Here is a 19,900-nt window from a genome sequence, read left to right as displayed (position 1 = left end):
AAATGGGGCGGGGCCTTCCTGGCGTCGAGGCCCATGGCGGGCCTCTCCCGGAAGGATTTTCCAGGCTCCCCCGTCACGACCCCCGATATCGGGGAGTCAGTAAAATTAAGCCCAAGGAGTGTATCAGGGGTTAGCACCTCTAACAATGGGTATTAGCATAATTTAAAGGAATGGTGCTCACTCATATTAAATTAAACTTTTGCTCTGTCCTGCAGTCCTTGCGTCTATTGTGTGAGATGAGTAATAATCTTAACCCTTGCCAAGCCATTTCACAACTGTGTAAAATCTCTCTTATCTATTGATTTGGACAGAGTTCGAGTTTCAGTTGCCCAATGGATTGGAAAACACAGAATCTCCATTTCCACCAACGGAGGAGGAATACAGTAAGTACCTGAATCTGTCTAGGCACCAAGCTCCAGAATTCCCTCCCGAAACTTCACTGCCTCTCCACCTCTCTACCTCCAACTTTAAGATGCTCTTTAAAACTTTGACCAAGCTTTTGGAATCTGTCTCCTTAGTTGGCTCAGTGTCAAATTTTGTTTGATAATGCTCCTGGGAAGTGCATTCACAGAATCACAGTATTGTTAGAGGGCAGAAGGAGGCCATTCGGCCCATCATGTCTGCTCCAGCTCTTTGAAAGAGCAATTCACCTAATGCCATTCCTCTGCCTTCTCCCCATAACTCTGCATATTCTTCCTTCTCATATAACTGTCTAATTCCCTTTTGGAATGCCTCAATTGAACCTGCCTCCACCACACTCTCAGGCAGCGCATTCCACACCTTAACCACTCGCTGCGTGGAAAGGATTTTTCTCATGTCACTTTTGTTTCTCTTACCGTTACTTTAAGTCTGTGCCCTCTCGTTCTCGACCCTTTCACGAGAGGGACATTTTACTATTTTAAAACTGCTATATAAATACAAGCTGTTGTTTTTGTTTTAAATAACGTTTTATTTGTATTTTTCTGTTGTATAGAGGCTGTGTAGAGGAACATACCTCTCAAAGGATCAGTTTTAAAGGACTCAGTTAAGGCTTATTTAGAAATTGTCCAGCTGTTTGCAGTCAATGGTTTCTGAATCCAGTAAACCAGCCTTCGACTGTGGCCCCATTGGCCTGACATTGGCCCTCTGATACCAGAAACCTCAGCCATAGTTGCCAATGTGTCAGCTGTGGCTCGATGTCAGAAGGGCTGTGGATTCAAGGCCCATTACAAAAACTCCCAGTGCAGTACTCAGGGAGTGCTGCACTGTCAGAGGTGCCATCTTTCAGATGAGATATTAAAGCATCTGTGGATGTAAAGGATTCCATGGTGCTATTTTGAAGAAGAGCAGGAGAGTTCTCCCAGTGTCCTGGCAAATATTTATCCCTGAACCAACACCACCAAAAAACAAATCCTCTGGTCATTATCACTTTGCTGTTTGTGTGACCCTTGCTTTATGCAATTTGGCTCCCACTTTGTAACAGTGTCTACACTTCAAAAGTACTGCATTGGCTGTAAAGTGTTTTGGGACGTCCTGAAGGGTGTGAAAGGTGCTATATAAATGCAAGTTGTTTATTCTTTTCTATTTCTGATTCTCTGGTGTGCCCTGTTTGAATTTTGTGAGTCTAGAGGTTTGGGATAGGGCTTTTCTTAGCTCTATTACCTCATTGGTGGATAATTCAGTTATCAGGACTTCCAAGAGATGTTCGGGTTAGCGACAGGGAATTAATGGGATGATGGATTGAATTGGGACAGCCATTGTTTCCAATTTTTGTCCTCTCTAGAAGAAAGAATTTGCATTTATATAGCACCTTTCACTACTTCAGGACACCACAAAATGCTTTCCAGTGAATGAAATAAAGTCACTGTTGTGCAGTAGGGAAAGGTGGGAACCAACTCACAGCAGATTCCAGAGGTTGTGTATTTTTACTGAACATGTTTTACCTCTGCAGCAGGGCCACCCTTTCCTTTTCCGTGTCACCCTGTGGGGCAAATGGAAAGTATGACTTTCAATCATCACCTGAAGCAGTTCAGCAACTCCAACCCCGACCTCATGAAAGGTAATTCTTTTCTATGAGCATTCTTTAAACATGCCTTCTCATTTGTTTATCATTTAGACAGTGTGAATTGAGCAGATCATATACAACAATAACTTGTATTTATATAGCATAAATATTGGCCAGGACATCAGGGAGAACTCCCCTGCTCTTCTTCAGAATCGTGCCGTGGGATTTTTTATGAGGCAGACAAGGCTCACAATTTAACGTCTCATCCAAAAGCCGGCACCTCAGACACTGCAGCACTCCCTCAATACTGCACTGGAGTGTCAGCCTGGATTATGGGCTCAAGTCTCTGGAGTGGGGTTTAAACCACTGACCTTCTAAACACCAAATACTTCACAGAGTCTGAAACTGGGTGGGATATGAAAGGGTACAAGAAGTGAGCAGAGAGTGGGATTAGACTGGGTGGGATATTAAAGGGTGCGGGGAGTGAGGGGGAGAGTGGGGTTAGACTGGGTGTGATATTAAAGGGTGCGGGGAGTGAGGGGGAGAGTGGGGTTAGACTGGGTGTGATATTAAAGGGTGCGGGGAGTGAGGGGGAGAGTGGGAATAGACTGGGTGGGATATTAAAGGGTGCGGGGAGTGAGGGGGAGAGTGTGATTAAACTGGGTGTGATATTAAAGAGTGCGGGGAGTGAGGGGGAGAGTGGGATTAGACTGGGTGGGATATTAAAGGGTGCGGGGAGTGAGGAGGAGAGTGGGGTTAGAATGGGTGGGATATTAAAGGGTATGGGGAGTGAGGAGGAGAGTGGGGTTAGACTCAGTGGGATATTAAAGGGTGTGGGGTGTGAGGGGGAGAGTGGGATTAGATTGGGTGGTAGATTAAAGGGTGCGGGGAGTGAGGGGGAGAGTGGGGTTAGACTGGGTGTGATATTAAAGGGTGCGGGGAGTGAGGGGGAGAGTGGGATTAGACTGGGTGGGATATTAAAGGGTGTGGGGAGTGAGTGGGAGAGTGGGATGAGACTGGGTGTGATATTAAAGGGTGTGGGGAGTGAGGGGGAGAGTGGGATTAGATCGGGTGGGATATTAAAGGGTACGGGGAGTGAGGGGGAGAGTGGGGTTAGACTGGGTGGGATATTAAAGGGTGCGGGGAGTGAGGGGGAGAGTGGGATTAGACTGGGAGGGGTATTAAAGGGTGTGGGGAGTGAGGGGGAGAGTGGGATTAGACTGGGTTGGATATTAAAGGGTGTGGGGAGTGAGGGGGAGAGTGGGATTAGACTGGGTGTGATATTAAAGGGTGCGGGGACTGAGGGGGAGAGTGGGATTAGACTGGGTGTGATATTAAAGGGTGTGGGGTGTGAGGGGGAGAGTGGGATTAGACTGGGTGTGATATTAAAGGGTGTGGGGAGTGAGGGGGAGAGTGGGATTGGACTGGGTGTGATATTAGAGGGTGTGGGGTGTGAGGGGGAGAGTGGGAATAGACTGGGTGGGATATTAAAGGGTGTGGGATGTGAGGGGAGAGTGGGATTGGACTGGGTGGGATATTAAAGAGTGTGGGGAATGAGTGGGAGAGTGGGATTAGACTGGGTGGGATATTAAAGAGTGTGGGGAGTGAGGGGGAGAGTGGGATTAGACTGGGTGGAATATTAAAGAGTGTGGGGAGTGAGGGGGAGAGTGGGATTAGACTGGGTGGGATATTAAAGGGTGCGGTGAGTGAGGGGGAGAGTGGGATTAGACTGGGTGTGATATTAAAGGGTGCGGGGAGTGAGGGGGAGAGTGGGATTAGACTGGGTGGAATATTAAAGAGTGTGGGGAGTGAGGGGGAGAGTGGGATTAGACTGGGTGGGATATTAAAGGGTGCGGTGAGTGAGGGGGAGAGTGGGATTAGACTGGGTGTGATATTAAAGGGTGCGGGGAGTGAGGGGGAGAGTGGGATTAGACTGGGTGGGATATTAAAGGGAGTGGGGAGTGAGGGGGAAAGTGGGATTAGACTGGGTGTGATATTAAAGGGTGCGGAGTCTGAGGGGGAGAGTGGGATTAGACTGGGTGGAATATTAAAGAGTGTGGGGAGTGAGGGGGAGAGTGGGATTAGACTGGGTGGGATATTAAAGGGTGCGGTGAGTGAGGGGGAGAGTGGGATTAGACTGGGTGTGATATTAAAGGGTGCGGGGAGTGAGGGGGAGAGTGGGATTAGACTGGGTGGGATATTAAAGGGAGTGGGGAGTGAGGGGGAAAGTGGGATTAGACTGGGTGGGATATTAAAGGGTGCGGAGTCTGAGGGGGAGAGTGGGATTAGACTGGGTGTGATATTAAAGAGTGTGGGGAGTGAGGGGGAGAGTGGGATTAGACTGGGTGGGATATTAAAGGGAGTGGGGAGTGAGGGGGAAAGTGGGATTAGACTGGGTGTGATATTAAAGGGTGCGGGGTCTGAGGGGGGAGAGTGGGATTAGACTGGGTGTGATATTAAAGAGTGTGGGGAGTGAGGGGGAGAGTGGGATTAGATGGGTGGGATATTAAAGGGTGTGAGTGGGAGAGTGGGATTAGACTGGGTGTGATATTAAAGGGTGTGGGGAGTGGGGGGGAGAGTGGGATTGGACTGGGTGGGATATTAAAGGGTGTGGGGTGTGAGTGGGAGAGTGGAATTAGACTGGGTGGGATATTAAAGGGTGTGGGGTGTGAGGGGGAGAGTGAGATTAGACTGGGTGTGATATTAAAGTGTGTGGGGTGTGAGTGGGAGCGTGGGATTAGACTGGGTGTGATATTAAAGGGTGTGGGGAGTGAGCAGAAGATTGGGGGTGGGGGACAAAAATGAAAACTCTTTCAATTCCGATTACCAATTATTCTAGTGTCAGTGAACAGTAATGGACCCTGGAGATTTCATTTTCAATGCAGGTTGCCAAACTAATGGGGAAAAAACTGTTTTGGTCTTGGTTTGATAGAGTCATCATTCAAAAATATTGCAAAACTGAAAAGAAGGAAGAGAGAAAGACCAAGGAAACAATGGAGTGAAAGCAATGATGTCCTGAAAACTATAAAAAGCAAGTGTAGTAAATGCCCTGACACAGGTGAGAATCAAAATTATCAGTTGGAAGATTGATGATATATGTCAATGCTACACAATGTTATACTCTTCATAATCCCACCACTGGATCAGCACAAGATCTGCTTTGGGGAACTTTGCAGCCTAAACTGAGCTGAAGCCAGCGTTATTTCTTAAAGCCATAGCTCTCTCTATATTACTGACAATGAGCTCAGTGTTAACCCAGGACTGCAACATCACGGAGAAACGCAGTCGCATTATGGTTTAGAATGAACGTAATTGAACAAATGAACCAATCTTGCAGGAACTCAACAAGAAGGCAATATGCAATGAGGTTTAGAAAGAAAGAACATTTGCATTTATGTATCCCCTTTCACAACCTCAACACATTCCAATGCGGTTTACAGCCAGTCAAATCATTTTGAAGTGTAGTCACTGTTATAAATGTAGAAAAAGCAGCAGCCAATAAAACAAATGACCAGATCATATACTTTTTGATGATGTTGGTTGAGGGATAAAAATTTACCAGGACGCCAGGGAGCGCTCCCTTACTCTCCTTCCAATAGATCTTTTACATCCACCTGAGGGGGCAGATGGAGCCTTGGTTTAACGCCTCATCTGAAAGACAGTACCTCTGACAGTGCAGCACTCCCTCTGTACTGGATTGAAGTGTCAGCTTAGATTTTGTGCTCGAGTCTCTAGAGTGGGACTTGAACCCATGACCTTCTGACTCAGAGGCGAGAGTGCTGCCCACCGAGCCAAGTAAAAATTCTCTTTGCTTTTCGCTTCATTTAACCTTCCTCAATGACTGTCATGTGCTCTTAGTCTCCTTTAGCTGGAATAAGGGGCAGGCCAGTGATGGGTGAAGTCAATTTCTGGATATTACAAAGAGCCTGTCACACTCCAAACTCAATTGTGATATTCCAATTAAGTGATGACGCATGCATATTACATACAGTGTAATGAGTTCTCTATGTTGTCTGGTGCAACATAAATGAGACGCGTGGAGTCCAGTTGGTTGAAGATCTCAAACAGGTTTATTTACAGCTAAACATATATACAATACAGAGCTAACTATTTACAGAACTTTACTCTGGGTGTTACAGTTGCAGTGAGTCTGGCTTATTTATTTATTTAGAGATACAGCACTGAAACAGGCCCTTTGCCCCACTGAGTCTGTGTTGACAATCAACCACCCATTTATACTAATCCTACATTAGTCCCATTACCCTCTCACATCCCCACCTTCCCTCACCACCTACATATACTAGGGGCAATTTATAACAGCCAATTTACCTATCAACCAGCAAGTCTTTGGCTGTGGGAGGAAACTGGAGCACCCGACAAAAACCCACACAGTCACAAGGAGAACTTGCAAACTCCACACAGGCAGTACCTAGAATCGAACCCGGGTTGCTGGAGCTGTGAGGTTGCGGTGCTAGCCACTGCGCCACTGTGCCGCCCACTTGTAGGCACATGATTGCATCCTGGCACTTAGCTTATTAGCATACTAAGATCTTAAAGGGACATCACTCTTAAAAGCGATCACTCAACACACAGAAACAGGCCAGTTGGCCCAACTGGTCCATGCTAGTATTTATGCTCCACACGAGCCTCCACCCACCCCTCTTCATCTAATCCCATCAGTATATCCTTCCTTTCCTTTCTCCTTCATGTGCATATCTAGCTTCCCCTTAAATGGATCAATGTTATTCACCTTAACCACTCCATTTGGTAGCAAGTTTCACATTCTCACCACTCTCTGAGTAGAGAGGTTTCTCCTGAATTCCTTATTGGATTTATTAGTTTATGTCTTATATTTATGATCTCTAGTTCTGGATTCTCCCACAAGCAGAAACATCTTCTCTACGTCTACCCTATCAAACACCTTCATGATTGTAAAGACTTCTATCAGATCAACTTTCAGCCTTCTCTTTTCCCAGCATGTTCAGCCTTTCCTGATAGTTATAACCTTTCAGGCCTGGTATCATCCTTGCAAATCTTGTTTTGCAACTTCTCCAGGGCCTCTATAATCCTTTTGGTAATATAGAGCCCAGAACTGTGCATTCATGTGAATATATCCAGTTATCGCTTCTGATCCTAGGTCCACATGGAACACATCTGTGGGAATTCATCCTAAACATCTTGCAAAATCCTGATCGGAATCCAGGATTACTGAAATGGGAAGACAGGACAGAAGGGACCTTCAGGTTCTTGAGGTCTGATGCTGTTGCTCAGCTATGGGGTCAAAAGAAGAACAATAGCAGCATGACGTACGAGAAACTGAGCCGAGCCATGAGGTGAAACTTGTGTATTAAATATAGGGCCCAAAGGGGAGAGGGATCAGGGTTGCCAACTCCAAAGGGATGTATTCCTGGAGGTGTCATCACTTGACCTCCCACTGTTAACTACCTTGCCAAATTCCAATATTTTTATAACGGATAAATGGAATTGTTAAAAAAAAATGAGTAAAAATCACAAGCCCCTATGATTTGTTCCTAGCAGATTAATCTTTAATTCCTGGAGACTCCAGGGCAATCTTGGAGGGTTGGCAACTCTAGATTAGATAGACGAGTCCTCTGTTAAAACGTTACAGGCTGCTCCTCATAAAGTTGGTTAATTTGAATTAGTAGATAATTCATCTCTTTTTGGTTCCATAGAAACAACAATGAATTCTGTGTGGAATGTATTCCATTCTCACATTCTGTGGGAGAAGATTAGTGAACTAGAAACATTTGGATATCCTCTTCTCAAAGTCTGCCCTGCAAAACTCTGTGAGGCCCTAAATTTCTCTGCCTCTCTCTACTCCTTGAAGACACTGCTTAAAACCTGCGTCTTTGATTAAACTTTTGGTTATCAGGGATAGGCGGGAATGTGGAGTAATCAGTTCAGCCATGAATTTATTGAATGGTGGGGCAGGCTCGAAGGGCCGAGTGGCCTCCTCCTGCATCTAATTCACATGTTCATATGTAATATCTCCTTATGTGTGTCAGTGTCAAATTTTGTTTGATAAGTGCTCCAGTGAAGCACTTTGGAACGTTTTTATTATGTTAACGGTGCTATATAAATCTAAGTCTTTCTATATGATTAACCTACGTGTCAGTGAAAATCAGTTTTCACAACAACAACTTACATTTATATAGCGCCTTTCATGGCCTCAGGATGTCCCAAAGCGCTTGACAGCCAATTAAATACGTTTTAAGTGTAGTCACTGTTGTAAGGAATGCGGAAACCGATTTGCGCGCAGGACAATAAACTGCTCCATTTCTCACTGTCCCTGATTTACTTGTGCAGATATTACTACAAAAAGGGAATTCTGGAGAGAGTGGATGGGCGCCAATTGGTCTACAAGTTTGGGACAAATGCCAAGGGCTGGAAAAGGATGGAGTGAGCTCACAACACAAGAGGATTTGGTTTATTTTACCTGTTTTTTAAACAAATATGCTTTTGTATTTCATTGCATTGTCAATAAACTCAGACCCGGCTGCGACTACTGTGGAAAAAAAATTAAGATGCTGTTTCATGGCACCTGAGCACAGGCCAACAGTCTGAAACCAACATGCATGATAACTGGGACAGGAAGTGAGTTTTAAGCTTCCATCCCCTTGCAGTGTTAAGCATTCACGAGGAGACCAGTACGACCAATGTGTCAGATCCAGTAGCATTTTGCAGTGTGCTGTAAAATAAGTCCCAATCGTTTCTCCGTTTGTAGCTCTGCCTTCTAGAAATGTAGAATGTTACAGCAAAGAGGCTATTTGCCCGTTCGCACTCACGTGCCTGCCTCACTGAAGGAACAATCCAATTCATCCCACTCCTTTGCCCAATCGCCACTCCTGCTTAATTTTTCAAACATTTGTCCACTTCGCTTTTAAACTTTATTATGGATTCTGCTTCCATGGTATTCCATGGCCTAACAACTCCTCTCGGAAATGGCCTAGCAAGCCACTCAGTTATACCAGGGCAAGGACAATAAATGCCAGCCTTGCCAGCATCGCCCACATTCCGAGACAAAATTAGAAAACAAAATCTGACTGCCTCAGATCTGTAAGTGACTGGTTTTGGTTAGCTGTGTTGAGTGCTACTCTGTAATAATTAATTAAGTTTGTCTCTGTCTATCAGATAACCTTCAGCCTCTGCCATCTAGCTCACGCCATTCATTAAGTAAGTAATGTAATCTAACACTTAACCCATTACTGGCTTGTTTAATTCTGCCATGGTACATAAGGAGTTAAAAGCGTCTTCACACCCGGAAACCGTGACTCACCATAATCTGGCACAATGCTTACAAACTTTAGTCACTGATGTCTGCAGGAGAAACCAAGACACTCAGTTCAAAAACAAATATCTTGTGGGATTTGTACTTTTTTTGAATTTAACAATTTTAAAAATCTACTTGGCTCCCAGTCATGTTTTCGAAGGTATTCATCAAAGAATCCTACAGCACAGAAGGAGGCCATTCGGCCATCGTGCCTGTGCTGGCTTTTTGAAAGAGCTATCCAATTAGTCCCATTCCCCTACCCTTTCCCCATAGCTTTCAAGTTTTTTTTCCACTTCAAGTAGCGGTTAGAATCTGGAATGCACTGCCTGAGAGTGTGGTGGAGGCAGATTCAATCAGGGCTTTCAAAAGGGAATTCGATAATTATCTGAAGAGAAAAAATTTGCAGGGCTATAGGGAAAAGGCAGGGGAGTGGGACTAGCTGAGTTGCCCTTGCAGAGAGCCTGTATGGACATGATGGGCTGAATGGCCTCCTGTTATAGCCATTCTATGATTCTATATTTCTAAGCATAATTCCCTTTTGAAAGTTACTATTGAATCTTCCAAACTCTTTTTTTACTAATCTGAAGTCTGCCTGAAGCCTTTGAAGAGAGACAGTCAGATCAAGGGCAATTCGGGATTGACAATAAATGCTTGCCTTGCCAATGATGGTTACATTCAATGAAATAAAAAACAAAAAAAAACATTGTAGGCAGTGAGAAAAAAAAGAACCACTGTTTAGTAATATTAGTCATAGTTCAGCACAGACGTTATAATGTATTTATTATTTTCTACTATTATGCTTAATAATTACTCTCAAAATATAGTACTGTGTTACGACTGTTCTATTAATGTTTAATAAATTTGCTTGGCAGCTAAGTTGTAAGTCAGAATGTAGTCTATTGTCACTCAGCATTTCATGAAGGTACAGCATAGAGCTAGTGGCTGAAACAAATCGAAGACACCTCCGCTCAGTCCACAAGCGGGACCCCGAGCTTCCGGTTGCTTTCCATTTCAACACTCCCCCCTGCTCTCATGCTCACATCGCTGTCCTGGGATTGCTGCAGTGTTCCAGTGAACATCAACGCAAGCTCGGGGAACAGCATCTCATTTCCCATTAGGCAAACTACAGCCTGCCGGACTGAACATTGAGTTCAATAATTTCAGAGCGTGACGGGCCCCCCATTTTACTTTTATTTTGAGTTATTTTTTCTTTTTTTGTATATTTTTTGTGTTTATTTTATTTCATCTTAGTTTGTTCAGTTTGCTTACCCACTTTTTTTTCATGTTTGTACTTGTGGCTGTTCAGTTTTCAGTCCGTTAACACCCTATCTGTACTAATGCATTGTTTTTCGACACACCATTAACATATTGTTTGCCTTTGCTCTACGACCTTCTGGTCAGCTATTCTGTGACCTTGTCCTATTTACACCTTCTCCTTTGTTATCTCTTTCCCCAACCCTGCTTTACTTGCTTAAAACCTATTACATTTCTAACCTTTGCCAGTTCTGAAGAAGGGTCACTGACCTGAAACGTTAACTCTGCTTCTCTCTCCACAGACGCTGCCAGACCTGCTGAGTATTTCCAGCATTTATTGTTTTTATATACAAAGACTGCCCTTTGTTCATTTCATGGGCATGCTTTATGAATTTACTGAGATATCTGAGCAAGTGAAAAGACTTTCTGGGACATAGGAGTCAGGGTTCAATCTCTGAGATTAACCAGAAACACAGAAACCAAAAATAGCTTAAGTAAAATAAAATAAAGAACACCCAAAAACTTAATGAGCGTGTCCCCCGATTTTATAACTGAGATTGTGTTCCCTGAGTATAGAAGATTCAGGGGTAAACTAATCAAGGTGTTCAAAATAATTAAAAGATTTGATAGGGGAGAACCAGAGAAACTGGTGGGGGGAGTTCAGGAACAAATTAGAGCCAGGCCGTTCAGGGGTGATGTCAGGAAACACTTCTTCACACAAAGAGAAGTGAAAATGTGGAACTCTCTCCCCCACCCCCCCAAAAAAGCTGTTGAGGATGGGAGTCAATTGAAACTTTTCAAAACTGAGATTGATAGATTTTTGTTGGGGAAGGGTACGAGGGTTTACGGAACCAAGGCAGATGAATTGAGTTAAGGTATAGATCGGCCATGATCTAATTGTGTCCTAGGCCCAACCATCTTCAGCTGCTTCATCAATGACCTTCCTTCAATCGTAAGGTCAGAGTGCGGATGTTCGCTGATGATTGCACAATGTTCAGCACCATTGGCAACTCCTCAGATACTGAAGCAGTCCGTGTAGAAATGCAGCAATATCCAGGCTTGGGCTGATAAGTGGCAAGTAACATTCGCGCCACACAAGTGCCAGGCAATGACCATCTTAACAAGAGAGAATCAAACCATCTCCCCTTGACATTCAATGGCATTATGATTGCTGAATCCCCCACTATCAACATCCTGGGGGTTACCATTGACCAGAAACTGAACTGGAGTAGCCATATAAATACCATGGCTACAAGAGCAGGTCAGAGGCTACAAACATTCAAACTTACGAATTAGGAGCAGAAGTAGGCCATTTGGCCCCTCAAGCCTGCTCAGCCATTTAATAAGATCATGTTTGTGTCTTGAATTCCACATTCCCATCTACCCCGATACCCCTTAATTTCCTTGCCTAACAAGAATCTATCTACCTCCGCCTTAAACATATTCAATGTTCCCGCATTGAGGCAGAGAGTTCCAAAGTCGCACAACCCTCTGAGAGAAAGAATTTCTCTTCATCTCTGTCTTAAAAGGGCGACCCCCTAATTTTAAAACAGTGCCCCCTAGTTCTGGACTCACCCACAAGAGGAAACATCCTTACCACATCCACCTTGTCAAGACTGTTCAGGATCTTATAAACTTCAATCAAGTCTCCCCTCACTCTTCTAACCTCCAGTGAAAACAAACCCAGTCTGTCCCACCTTTCCTCATAAGACAACCCGCTCATTCCAGGTATCAATCTAGTAAACTTCCTCTGAACTGCCTCCAATGCATTTACATCCTTTCTCAAATAAGGAGACTAAAACTGAACTCAGTATTCGAGATGTGGTCTCACCAATGTCCTGTATAACTGAAGCATAACATCCTTACTTTTATTTTCAATTCCTCTCGTAATAAAGGATAGCATTCCATTAGCAGTTGCATGGGAACACCACCACCTGCAAGATCCCCTCCAAGTCACACACCATCCTGATTTGGAACTATATCGTCATTCCTTCACTGTCGCTAGATCAAAATCCTGGAACTCCCTTCCTAACAGCACTGTGGGTGTACCTACGTCACATGGACTGCAGCGTTTCAAAAAGTCGGCTCACCACCACCTTCTCAAGGGCAATTAGGGATGGGCAATAAATGCTGGCCTGGCCAGTGATGCCCACATCCCATGAATGAATAAACAAAAAATTGAATGATGCGACAGGTTTATGGAGCTGAATGACCTCCTCCTGTTCATATGTTCCCGCAACATGCACTTGCCTGCATTAAATCTTATCAGCTATTCTCCTGTCTGCTTGCAATCATTGTCCCAATCCTCCTGCACCTACTTATAAACTATGGCTGATCATTTAAGTGTAGTACTTTTAAAAGGTTAACAGAAATCAGTTAGCCAGTATGTGATTATGGAGTGCACTTTTATTAATCACACCCAACAATCAAGTTCACAAGTTTTATCCACTGGTTAACTGTGGCTCAGTGAGTAGCACTCTCACCTCACAAAAGATTGTGGGGTCAACTCCCACATAGACAGGTTAAGTGAGTAGGCAACAAGATAGAAAATGGAGTATAATGTAGAGAAGTGTGATGTTCACTTTGGTTGTAAAAACAGAAAAGCTGAACCTTTTTTAAAAGGTGTGAAACTGGTAAGTGTTGATGTTCAGAGAGATTTGGGGGTACTCGTACAAGGAACGCAAAAAGTTAACATGCAGGTGCAGCAGGCTATTAGGAAGGCAAATGGCATGCTGGCGTTTATTGCAAGGGGATTGGAGTACAGGAATAAAGAAGTCTTACTAAAACTGTACAGGGCTTTGGTGAGACCACACCTGGAATACTGTGTGCAGTTTTGGTCTCCACATTTAAGAAAGGATAGACTTGCACTGGAGGCAGTGCAGCAAAGATTTACTAAATTGATCCCTCGGATGATGGGGTTGTCCTATGTAGAGAGGCTGAGTAAATTGGGCTGATATTCTCTGGTGTTTAGAAAAATGAAAGGTGATCTAATTGAGACATACAAGATTCTGAAAGGGTTTGATAGGGTAGAAGCTGATGGCTGATCTTGGGCTTCAACGCGCCAAAGCTCCTGAGACAGCACCTTCCAAACCCGCAACCTCTACCAACTAGAAGGACAAAGGTAGGACCAACAAGTCCAGGGAACTTTGGATGTCAAGGGATATAGACGAATGGATAAGGAAAAAAAGGAGGCTTATGGCAGATTCAGAGGGCTAAAAACAGCAGAGGCCCTAGAGTATAGAAAGTGTAGGGAGGTACTTAAAAAAGTAATTAGGAGAGCAAAGAGGGGGCATGAAAAAACACTGGCGGGCAAGATAAAGGAAAATTCCAAGGCATTTATTAAGGCAAGAGGATAACCAGGGAAAGAGTAGGGCCCATTAGGGGCCAAAGTGGCAATCTGTGTGGAGTCGGAGGACATAGGGGAGGTTTTAAATGATTACTTTTCATCTGTGTTCACCATGGAGAAGGACGTGTAGGTTTAGAGATCAGGGAGGGGGATCGTGATATACTCAACAAATTAGCATTGAAAGGGAGGAGGTATTAGCAGTTTAAGTGAGCTTAAAAGTGGATAAACCCCCAGGCCCAGATGCGATGTATCCCAGGCTGTTATGTGAGGCAAGGGAGGCGACAGCAGGAGCTCTGATACAAATTTTCAAATCCTCTCTGGCCAGGGGAGAGGTGCCAGAGGACTGGAGGTTGCCGAGTGTGGTACCATTATTCAAGAAGGGTAGCAGGGATAAACCAGGCAATTACAGGCCAGTGAGTCTAACATCAGTGGTAGGGAAACTATTGGAAAACATTCTGAGGAACAGGATTAATCTCCACTTGGAGAGGTAGGGATTAATCAAGAATAGTCAGTATGGCTTTGTCAGGGGGAGATCATATCTAACAAATTTGATTGAATTTTTCAAGGAGGTGACTAGATGTGTAGATGAGGGTAAAGCAGTTGATGTAATCTACATGGACTTCAGTAAGACTTTTGATAAGGTTCCACATGGGAGATTGGTTAAGAAGATAAGAGCCCATGGGATCCAGGGTAATTTGGCAAATTGGATCCAAAATTGGCTTAGTGGCAGGAGGCAGAGGGTAATGGTCAGGTGTTGCTTTTGCGATTGGAAGCCTGTGAACAGTGGTGTACCACAGGGATGGGTGCTGGGACCATTTCTGTTTGTAGTGTACATTAATAACTTGGATATGAATATAGGAGGTATGATCAGTCAGTTCACAGATGACTCAAAAATTGGTGGTGTCATAAATAGTGAGGAGGAAAGCCTTAGATTACAGGACGATATAGATGGGCTGGTAAGATGGGCAGAGCTGTGGCAAATGGAATTTAATCCTGAGAAGTGTGAGGTGATGCATTTTAGGAGGACAAACAAGGCAAGGGAATATACAATGGATGGTAGGACCCTAGGAAGTACGGAGGGTCAGAGGGAGCTTGGTGTACTTGTCCATATATCACTGAAGGCAGCAGTACAGGTAGATAAGGTGGTTAGGAGGGCATATGGGATACTTGTCTTTATTAGCCGAGGCATAGAATATAAGAGCAGGGAGGTTATGATGGAGCTGTATAAAATGCTAGTTAGGCCACAGCTGGAGTACTGTGTACAGTTCTGGTCGCCACACTATAGGAAGGATGTGATTGCATTGGAGAGGGTGCAGAGGAGATTCACCAGGATGTTGCCTGGGCTGGAGCATTTCAGCCACGAAGAGAGACTGGATAGGCTAGGGTTGTTTTCCTTAGAGCAGAGAAGGCTGAGGGGGGACCTGATTGAGGTATACAAAATTATGAGGGGCATAGATAGGGTAGATGGGAAGAAACATTTTCCCTTAGCGGAGGGATCAATAACCAGGGAGCATAGATTTAAGTGAAGGGGCAGGGGGCTTAGAGGGAATTTGAGGAAAAATTTTTCACCCAGAGGGTGGTTGGAATCTGGAACACACTGCCTGAAGAGGTGGTAGAGGCAGGAACCCTCACAACATTTAAGAAGTATTTAGATGAGCACTTGAAACGCCATAGCATACAAGGTTACAGGCCAAGTGCTGGAAAATGGGATTAGAATAGATAGGTGCTTGATGGCCATCACAAACACGATGGGCCAAAGGGCCTGTTTCTGTGCTGTATAACTATATGTCTCTATTACTTTTGGTCAGATCTCCTCAATTTTCCTTCATCTGCTTTGGTTCGACTTCCATCATCCACCCCCTCCCCCACATGCCTCTATAAAGCGCCTTGAGATGTTTTTCTTTGTTAAATAACATTGGAACTTAAGAAATAGAAGCAGGAGGAGTCCATTCGGTCCCCTGAGTCTGTCCAGCCCTTCATTAAGAGCATGGTTTATCTTCTATATCAACTCCACTTTTCTGCCCTATCCCCATATTCCCTAATTCCCTTAGTGCCCAAAAGTCTATCAATCTCAGTGCTGAATATACTCAACAACTGAACATCAAAAGCTCTCTGAGCTAGAGAATTCCAGAGATTCACAATCCTCTGAGAGAAGAAATTTCTCCACATTTCAGTCCTAAATGATCGGCCCCTTATCCTGAATTTATGACTCCAGTTCTAGACTCTCCAGCCATTGAGGAAGAAAATATGTACCATCCGTGGCTAATTAAGGAAGTTAAGGGTGGTATCAAATTGAAAGAAACAATGCTGCAAAGATTAGTGATACGCCAGATATTGAGAACATTTTAGAAACCAGCAGAGGTTGACTAAAAAAAAGAGGGAGAAACTGGAGTTTATTTATTTTTATTCAGAGATACAGCACTGAAACAGGCCCTTCGGCCCACCGAGTCTGTTCTGACCATCAACCACCCATTTATACTAATCCTACATTCCTACCACATCCCCTATATTCCCCTACCACCTACCTATACTAGGAGCAATTTATAATGGCCAATTTATCTATCAACCTGCAAGTCTTTGGCTGTGGGAGGAAACCAGAGCACCCGGCGAAAATCCACACAGACACAGGGAGAACTTGCAAACTCCGCACAGGCAGTACCCAGAATTGAACCCGGGTTGCTGGAGCTGTGAGGTTGCGGTGCTAACCACTGCACCACTGTGCCACAGAGAGAAAACTAGCGAGAGAAAACTAGCAAGAAAAAACAGTAAAAGCTTCTAAAAATAAATAAAAATGAAAAAGAGTAGCTAAAATGAGCATTGGTCCCTTACAGGCTGAGCCAGGGGAATTAATAATGGAAAACAGGGAAGTGGCAGAGACTTTGAACAAGTATTTTGTATCCATCTTCACAGTAGAAGACACAAAAAGCATCCCAATAACAATAGAAAATCAGGAGGCAAAAGGGAGGGAGGAACTTAAAACAATCAGTATCACTCAAAAAAAGTACTCGAAAAATAACGGGACTAAAGGCTGACAAATCCTCTAGGCCTGATGGTCTGCATCCTAGGGTCTTAAAAGAAGTGGCTGCAGAGATAGTGGATGCATTGGTTGTAATCTTCCAAAATTCCCTAGGTTCTGGAAAGATCCCAGCAGATTGGACAACCACAAATGTAACACCTCTTTTCAAGAAAGGAAAGAGACAGAAAGCAGGAAACTATAGGCCAATTAGCCTAATGTCTATTGTTAGAAAATGCTAGAATCCAAAGAAGTAATAGCAGGAGAGCTAGAAAATCATAGCACAATCAGGCAGAGTTAACATGGCTTTGTGAAAGGGAAATCGTGTTTGACAAATTTATTAGAGTTCTTTGAGGATGCAACAAGCAGAGTGGATAAAGGGGAACCAGTAGATGTAGTGTATTTGGAATTAAATGAGGTGTTACATAACAGGTTACTATAGAAGATAAGATCTCATATTAGCATGGATAGAGGACTGGCTAACTAACAGGAAACAGAGAGTCTGGATAAATGGGGAATTTTCAGGATGGCAAACTGTAACTAGTGGAGTGTCACATGGATCAGTGCTGGGGTCTCAACCATTGACAATTTATATTAATGAAGGGACGGACTGTATTGTAGCCAAATTTGCTGATGATACGAAGATAGGTAGAAAAGCAAGTTGTGAGGAGGACACAAAGAGTCTGCAAAGGGATATAAATAGGTTAAGTGAATGGGCAAAAATCTGGCAGATGAAGTACAATGCAGAAAAATTTGAAGTTGTCCACTTTGGCAGGAAGAATAGAAAAGCAGAATATTACTTAAATAGAGAGACTGCAAAATGCTGTGGTTCAGAGGGACCTTGTACATGAATCATAAAAAGTCAGCATGCAAGTACAGCAAGTAATTAAGAAGGCAAATGGAATGTTGGTCTTTATTGCGAGGGAAATGGAGTATAAAAGTAGGGAAATCTTGCTACAACTGTACACGGCATAGGTGAGACTGCACCTAGAGTACCGTGTATAGTTTTGGTCTCCTTATTTAAGAAGGGATATACTTGCATTGGAAGCAGTTCAGAGAAGATTCACTGGGCTGATTCCTGGGATGAGGGGGTTGTCTTATGAGGAAAGGTTGAGCAGGTTGGGCCTATACTCACTGGAGTTTAGAAGAATGAGAGGTGATCTTATTGAAACATATAAGATTCTGAGGGGGCTTAACATGGTAGATTTGAGATGATGTTTCCCCTTGTGGGGAAAAATAGAACTGGGGCCCAGTTTGAAATTAAGGGGTTCCCCCATTTAAGACGGAGATGAGGAGGAATTTCTTCTCTCAGAGGGTCATTAATCTTTGGAATTCGCTTCCCCAGAGAGTAGTGAAGGATGGATCATTGAATATATTCAAGGCTGAGTTAGATTTTTGGTTGACAAAGGAGTCAAAGGTTATGGGGGGCAGGCAGGAAAGTGGAGTTAAGGCCACAATCAGATCAGCCATGATCTTATTGAATGGCTGAACAGACTCAAGGGGCTGAATGGCCTACTTCTGCTCCTATTTCTTATTTTCTTATGGGAAACACCTATCCTGTCCAGCCCTCTAAGAATTTTGCACCTTTCCATGAGATCACCTCTCGAAACTCCAGGGGATATAAGCCCATTCTACTCAATCTCTCCCCATAGAACAGTCCCCTCATCCCAAGAATCAATCTAGGGAACCTTTGTTTCTCCCCCCTCCAATGCAAGTATAAGCTTCCTCAGGTACGGAGACCAAAAGTGCGCACAGTGCTCCAGGTGTGGTCTCGTCAAATTGCTGTAAAATTACAGAAAAACTTTCTTACTCTTGTACTCCAATCCCCTTGCAATAAAGGCCAATGGATCATTTGCCTTCATAACTGCTGCTGTACCTGCATGTTAATTTTCCGTGATTCATGTACAAGGACTCGCAATCCCTCTGAACACCCAATTTACTAGTCTCTCACCTTCTCAAAAATATTCTGCTTTTCAATTCTTCCTATCACAATGGATAGTTTCACTCTTGCCTACATTATACTCCATTTGCCATCTTCGTATCCAATCACTTAACCTTTCTATATCCCTTTGCAGCCGCTTTGTGTCCTCCTCACAGCTTACTTTTCTATCCAGCTTTGTATCGTAAGCAAATTTGTATATATTACACTCAATGCCTTCATCTAAGTCATTGATACAGATTGTAAATAGTTGAGGCCCAAACATTGATCCTTGCGGATACCACTAGTTACAGTTTGCCAGCCCACCAATAACCTGTTTATTCCTTCTCTGTTTTCTATCTGTTAATTAATCCTCTATCTGTGCTAATATATTACTCACAAACCTGTGAGCCCTAATCCTGCATTTATATAGCGCCTTTGGCAACCTCAGCACATTCCAAAGTGCTGCACAGCCAATGAAATGCTTTTAAAGTGTAGTCACTGTTGTAATGTAAGAAACACAACATCCAATTTGCACACAGCAAGCTCCCAGCAATGTGGTAATGACCAGATAATCTATATTTTTTTAGTGATGTTGGTTTGAGGGATAAATCTTGTTTTGGAATAAATGTTGTTGGGATGAACTGTTGCTGACGAAAGCCAGCTCTACCTCACTGCCACCACTCGACCCCTCCACTCACTCTAGATTATCCGACTGCTTGTCCGACATCCAGTAGGCTTAAATTTCCTCCAAGTAGATATTGGGAAGACTGAAGCCATTGTTCATGGTCCCCGGCACAAACTCTGTTCCCGAGCCACCAATTCCCATCCCTCTGCCTGGCAACTGTCTGAGGCTGAACTGTTCACAATTTTAGTGGAATATTTGATGCTGAGATGAGCTTTCAACCAGTTATTTAAGGAAGGACATACTTGCATTGGAACCAGTTCAGGGAAGGTTCACTAGATTGATTTCTGGGATAGGAGATTTGTCTTATGAGGAAAGGTTGAGCAGGTTGGGCCTATACTCATTGGAGTTTAGAAGATTGAGAGGTTATCTTATTGAAACATAAAAGATTCTGAGGGGGCTTAACAGG

At 43.8% G+C, this 19,900-nt stretch overlaps 1 protein-coding gene across 2 annotated transcripts in view; it reads left to right on the top strand.

Moving 5' to 3' along the window:
- The window catches only part of LOC137379777 (ETS homologous factor-like), a 28,293-nt gene extending 18,139 nt beyond the window's left edge, over positions 1-10,154 (top strand). Inside the window, exons 4-8 of one of the 2 annotated variants that reach the window (XM_068051142.1) lie at positions 312-383; positions 1,931-2,038; positions 4,917-5,042; positions 7,122-7,317; positions 8,312-10,154. In XM_068051142.1, the coding sequence (XP_067907243.1) occupies positions 312-383; positions 1,931-2,038; positions 4,917-5,042; positions 7,122-7,317; positions 8,312-8,408 (599 nt within the window). In that variant the 3' untranslated portion in view covers positions 8,409-10,154. The remainder of the gene's footprint in view (positions 1-311; positions 384-1,930; positions 2,039-4,916; positions 5,043-7,121; positions 7,318-8,311) is intronic. The other variant, XM_068051144.1, reaches the window with a different exon arrangement.
- Positions 10,155-19,900: the final 9,746 nt, after the last annotated feature.

This window comes from Heterodontus francisci, chromosome 18 (genome assembly GCF_036365525.1).
Source record: "Heterodontus francisci isolate sHetFra1 chromosome 18, sHetFra1.hap1, whole genome shotgun sequence".
NCBI lineage: Eukaryota > Metazoa > Chordata > Chondrichthyes > Heterodontiformes > Heterodontidae > Heterodontus > Heterodontus francisci.
Note: the sequence above shows the minus strand (reverse complement) of the source record. Positions and strands in the feature narration are given on the sequence as shown.